The sequence below is a fragment of the Triticum dicoccoides genome, chromosome 5A (assembly GCF_002162155.2).
Source record: "Triticum dicoccoides isolate Atlit2015 ecotype Zavitan chromosome 5A, WEW_v2.0, whole genome shotgun sequence".
In the NCBI taxonomy this organism is placed as follows: Eukaryota; Viridiplantae; Streptophyta; class Magnoliopsida; order Poales; family Poaceae; genus Triticum; species Triticum dicoccoides.
The window spans coordinates 211075083-211080545 of record NC_041388.1 but is presented as its reverse complement, the minus strand read 5'-3'; the positions used below and the strand labels follow the sequence as shown (position 1 = coordinate 211080545).

Here is a 5463-nt window from a genome sequence, read left to right as displayed (position 1 = left end):
CGAGGGTTCGGAGTTTTCGTCCAGAAGCGAGCCCGGCTTCCCGATAACAGGAAGAGTCCCGTTTGACTCCAGGTCTGTTGATGGTGTGGTCGCATCTGGGTCTCCGGCAGGAAGCTCCCTGAAAGGAGAGAGTCCAGCGGGGTTTATCCTCCCGTCTTCGGACATAGTGGTCCGCTCTAGATCTAAGGCCAGGGCGGGCGCGAGAGTCCATCCTTGAGTGGAATCTGATGGTGGATCCGACGGGCTTCCTTCATGTGGATGAAGAGCGGTGGCCGAGGCCGAACACCCTTCGAAGACCAAGTCTCCTCCGATATCAGCGATGTAGTGCAAGCTTCCAAACCTGATCTGGTGACCAGGGATGTAGCTGTCGATCTGTTCAAGGTGACCGGTTGAATTGGCACGCAGAGCAAAGCTGCCAAACACAAAGAGTTGACCAAGGAGAAAATCTCCCTGGAAACAGCATCGTCGCCGATGACAATCTGGGCCATCAATCCTTTTGTCGACGATACCGTGGAACTCTCAATGAAAGCACCAATGTCGGTGTCAAAACCGACAGATCTCGGGTAGGGGGTCCCGGACTGTGCGTCTGAGGATCAATTGTAACAAAGGACGATGGGGGCACAATGTTTACCCAGGTTCGGGCCCTCTTGAAGGAGGTAAAACCTTACGTCTTGCTTGATTGTATTCAATGAGTATAACGGTTACAAGAGTTGATCTATCTCGAGATCATAATGGTTAAACCCTAGCTGTCTAGCCTATGAGATTATGATAGCCTCCACGGACTAAATCCTCCGGTTTTTATACACACCGAAGGGGCCTAGGGTTGTATAGAGTCGGTTTTGTGGGGGAAGGAAATAACATATCCGGACACCAATCTTGCCATCCATCCACGGGGGAAAGTCTTCTGCTTTTATCTTCACGGCCATCAGTCCGGCCATGTCAAATAGTCCGAACACCCGAGGACCCCTTAATTCAGAACTCCCATAGTGGTGCTATACAAGGTCAAGCAAAAGGGCATGAAGGGGAGGTTTAAAGATGGCAGTAGGCTCAACATGACGAATGGCTCAAAAAATGAACGGGACGATGGGAGGACTTCTCCTTGGGTAGGAAAGCAAGGGGGCGAGGCCACTTCGGTTTGGGGCGATGCGACCATGAAACATGTAGTTTTGACATGCGAGGAAAGAAAAAAATCATGGATGAGGATGCCAAGGGAGATAGAAGTCAACGACGATAGAGAAGCACAAAGAGGAAACTCCATTATGTGTGGCATATGACAGAGCAGAGGAGGCAACAAGCAAGGGCGAAGTTAGGAAAAAAGTTTGTTGGGGTCACGTCAATGACAGTGGGGTCATCCTCAATAAATAGATAGTGTTTAGTACTAAATTAATGAAGCATTTTCTAATTTCATTGGGGGCAAGGAAGCTTCGTCCCTGACAGTGAGGATGAGCTAAAAAAGATATTTATTGCAACACAATTATAAACCAATATGACATACATATTCTTGTGTATATGTTCATTGTTCCGTGCCAATGTACGGGCATCCAGCTAATAGTGTATTGAATATTGATGTCAGATGATTACCAATTTCATCTCGCTGAGTAAAAGAGAAAACAAAATCATACGGTGAGCACCTAAATCAGCAGATAGCCCCCGCTTTCGATAGAGCCCTGCGACGGCACGACCCTCCGAGGGCGTCGACCGCTACCCCCTCTCTCTCCGATGGCGTCCCTCGCCGCCTTCCACCCTAACCTCCCCCACGCCCACGGCCACCCCTCCCATCCCAACCCCACCAGCGGCCTCCTCCGTCTCCTGCCTTTATGCCGCCGCCATCGTGCCCCTCGCCGGCGGGGCCTAGGCCTCGCCGTCTCCGCCTGCGCCTCCTCCGCCGCGTCACCGTCTGCCGCCGGGCGAGGCGATCGCTCCGAAGCAGCCTCTTCGCTCGAGCGTTGCCTCGCGGCGTCCGCCCTCAGCGCCGCGGCACCCGCGGCTGCGTCTCCTCGCGTACCGCCGGCGATGAAGGGCGGGAAGCAGTACGGCGCGTTCGGCGCCGTCACGCTCGAGAAGGCCAAGCTTGACCTATCCCAACGCAAGAAGAAAATCATGCCCGAGGTAGCCAATCCTGTTATTTCCAGTCGATTAAAACTGCAAAAACAAGTGAATTTATGAGATAGGTTTAGGGAATTTCTGAGAGATATGTTGTCCTTGCCCCCTCGTTATTGAGTAACATGGCACTGATATATATGAATCAAGTAGGAGCCCGCTCTGAAGTCAGATGGCTGTACAAGTGGACGGGGATACCAAAATAATGGATAAAGCCTGTTGGTGCGGAGAACCTTGTGTTTTTGTGTTGAGTAGTGTTATATATATTATTTGTGATGGTTAGCAAGTATAAGCACTACTCCTTTTCCATCCTTTTGACTTAGGATTGGGCTGTACAATTCCTCCACCACCTGCGTCAGCACATTAACGAAATATCAAAATCAGGAGAACACAATAAGTTTGTACTGTTTGGGATTGAAACAACAAGACATAGATGCATGATGTTAAATGTACACGCCAATGGTTCAAACATCAATACTTAGGTATCCAATGTTTATTTATCATGAACTATGACTTGTACACAATTTTTAGTTGGTGTATTGAAATACAGATTAATTAAACATATGAGGCTAGTTTACTACAAAGTTCTCATTGCTGTTACCATCCATCATGTGCTTCGTCGCACGTTGCAGCTGGCGACAGGTGGTGGTGGTGGAGATATTGGGAAGAGAATTGGCCATGGTGGTGGTGATGGCGGGGATGATGACGGAGATGATGACGATTACTTTGATGATTTTGATGATGGAGAGGAAGAAGATGGTGGACTTTTCAGGAGACGAATTGTTATACAGGAGGTGAAATTTCTGATATTTTCTTCAGAGAAGCAGCATCTGAATCCTGACAAAGATTGGGCTTGTTTGTTGATTACTGCTTGTTCTATTGCAGCTTTTTAATAGAGAGTTTATAGATGCTGTAATGCAAGAGTGGTGCAAAACGATGATTAGTATACCTGCTGGTCTCCGTCAGGCTTATGAGATGGTAGATGTTTGTCTTGCTCATTCTCATTGCATACTTTGGAATGGTTTGAACAGTAGACTAAATGTGATAGATCAATCTAGGGTTTGGTAAGTTCTGCTCAGATGGTGCGATTCTTGTCAGTGTTTTCAAGACCTACACACACTAGGTCTTTTTCACGAGCTCTACCTGGATGGCTATCCCGAGGTCTTGTTGGAAGGTAACACCCAAATCATTTGCACACTTCCTTCAGGCATTCTCTAGATATTGATATTGATATATGCAGTTTGGATGCTAGGCATGTGTTCCTAATGTTGCAGCTTTGTGCCCTTGGTACAGCTTGTGTTTACATTTCTCGGTGCTTATGGTATTTCTCCATTCTATCGCTATGAAAAATTAAAGGGCAGCGCTAGGTGCCGGTCGACCGGCCAGAGGCCTCAGTTGGTGACCCTGCATGCCGTATGATTGGCCCAGGCGCAGCCGTTGAATCTGTGCGTCCTCATGCCGTTGGGTCCTGCGCGCCGTACGATTGGCCCAGACGCAGCCGTTGGATCTGCACATCCTCATCTCGTTGGGTCAACCCACGCGAGGAACAAAAGATCCCCTGCCTAGGCGAGGAAAAAGACTTCGTGCACGTGCGCTCCCGGTGAGGCGAGACAGCACCGCCACGCGTCACGCTCGCCACAGCATCCCCGCGTCCGTTGATGTCGTCGTCCCCGGTGAGGCGAGGCAGCACCGCCGTGCCGTCGACTCGCAGCTTTCCCCGTCGCCGCTGGTCGCCATCTAGCAAAACAGCTTGTCGGTTGAAGCTTTGCGGTTGCGAGTTGTAGCATCACGGCTGGCCGGTTGTAGCGTCGCCGTCTTCCGCTCGCAGCTCGTCGCGTCGGAGGTTCCAGCATCGTCGGCAACGGGTTGTAGCATCCCGCGCTCACCATTGCCGCTTTCCCAAGCGACGGTGCCCAGCTCGCAGCGGTCGAGGTTGCAACATCTCGTGGTCACGAGTTCCCCAGCTCGCCTCAATCACCATTGTGCTTTGCGCCAGTTGAAGCTTTTTCCGTCACTGGTTGTAACTTTCTCTGGTAGCTTTTTGCGGTTGCGCACTGGCCGGTCAGCCTTTTCTCTCGCTGGTTGTACCTTTTTAGGCCGCTGGTCGCCCCCCTCACCCCGGGTCTCTGGTTCCAGCAAAAAAACGGCACCGATCACAGCATTTGGTGCTGCTGGTTGCAGCCCTTGCTTTCTCTGGTTTCAGCAAAAAAAGGGTGCTGGCTGCAGCTCGTTGCCGCTCCGCCTCGTGCCGGTCTCAGCTCCACTGCAGCCGGTTGCAGCACCCTATGCAGCACGTCAGTGCCGCGCAGCTTCGCCGGGCCTCGGCCGCAGCTCCGATGCACGCCGGGGAGCGTGAGAATTGATGGAGGGAGAATCCCGCAACGCCGGGGCGCGGGGGGAGGTGCTCGCCGCAGCGGTTGATGCGAGACGAGAGAGAGAGCAGAAAGAAATTGAGCGAGGGAGAACGGCGGATGGGAGAGGATAAGGTTTGATAGGAATGGGCGAGGTGGAGAAGGGGATAAGATAAGGGAAAGGATGGGCATGGTACGTGGGCACCACGTGGACGCCCGTCCGTGAGAGGCGACCGGCACGAGGCTGCGCTGGTCGTCCGGCTCAGAACGTTTCCCAAAATTAAATCCTAGTGCAGTAATTGGGTTTCTTTCGTCCGTCATGGCATTTTTCAGAAAAGTCCCTCTATTTCAAAGAATTCAACCCGCAGTCCTGTTTTAAATTAAAACGAATCGCTATTTTCGTATTTTACACAACAGTCCCCGTCTTTTCTTGAAATCTACCCGCCGTCCGGATTTAAGTCACACCCGAACCGTTATTTTACATTTTTCGAAACCCCCCCTGATGTTTTAGATAATTCATCTGCGGATCATATTTAAGTCAAACAAATGCTTTTTAAAATCATCCATATCTTTTAAACCGTAACTCCGATTTGAACATGTTATATATGAAAAATATGTAGAATATGAATATGAGATTATTTTTACCTGTTAAGTATTTTTAAATATTATTTTGGAATATATTTGAGTCAAACCAAATGATTTTCTAAATTATCTGTATCTTTTAAACCGTAACTTTGATTTTAATATATTATATATGAAATTTTATTAGAAAAATGTGTGGAATCTAAATATGATGTTAATTTTACCTGTTAAATATTTTTTAAATATTGTTATGGAAGCAAACTTATAATTTATAGCGCAAGATTCGTTTTTTTCATATCGGCAGCGATCCGGATTGCAAATAAACACTCCACTATAACCATATACGGAAAAGAAAACATCGATAACTACACATGCATACCTCTGAAAAATGTCGCAGGGGAAAACAACAGATTTCTCATCGCGAGAGTGA

The 5463-nt window shown here is 48.9% G+C and overlaps 1 protein-coding gene across 1 annotated transcript in view; it reads left to right on the top strand.

Annotated features, from left to right (window-relative positions):
* The first annotated feature begins 1649 nt into the window (after positions 1-1649).
* The window catches only part of LOC119300726 (protein RETICULATA-RELATED 1, chloroplastic-like), a 16843-nt gene continuing 13029 nt past the window's right edge, over positions 1650-5463 (top strand). Inside the window, exons 1-4 of the mRNA XM_037577622.1 lie at positions 1650-2109; positions 2733-2894; positions 2986-3078; positions 3159-3274. Coding sequence (XP_037433519.1) covers positions 1720-2109; positions 2733-2894; positions 2986-3078; positions 3159-3274 — 761 coding nt within the window. The 5' untranslated portion in view covers positions 1650-1719. The remainder of the gene's footprint in view (positions 2110-2732; positions 2895-2985; positions 3079-3158; positions 3275-5463) is intronic.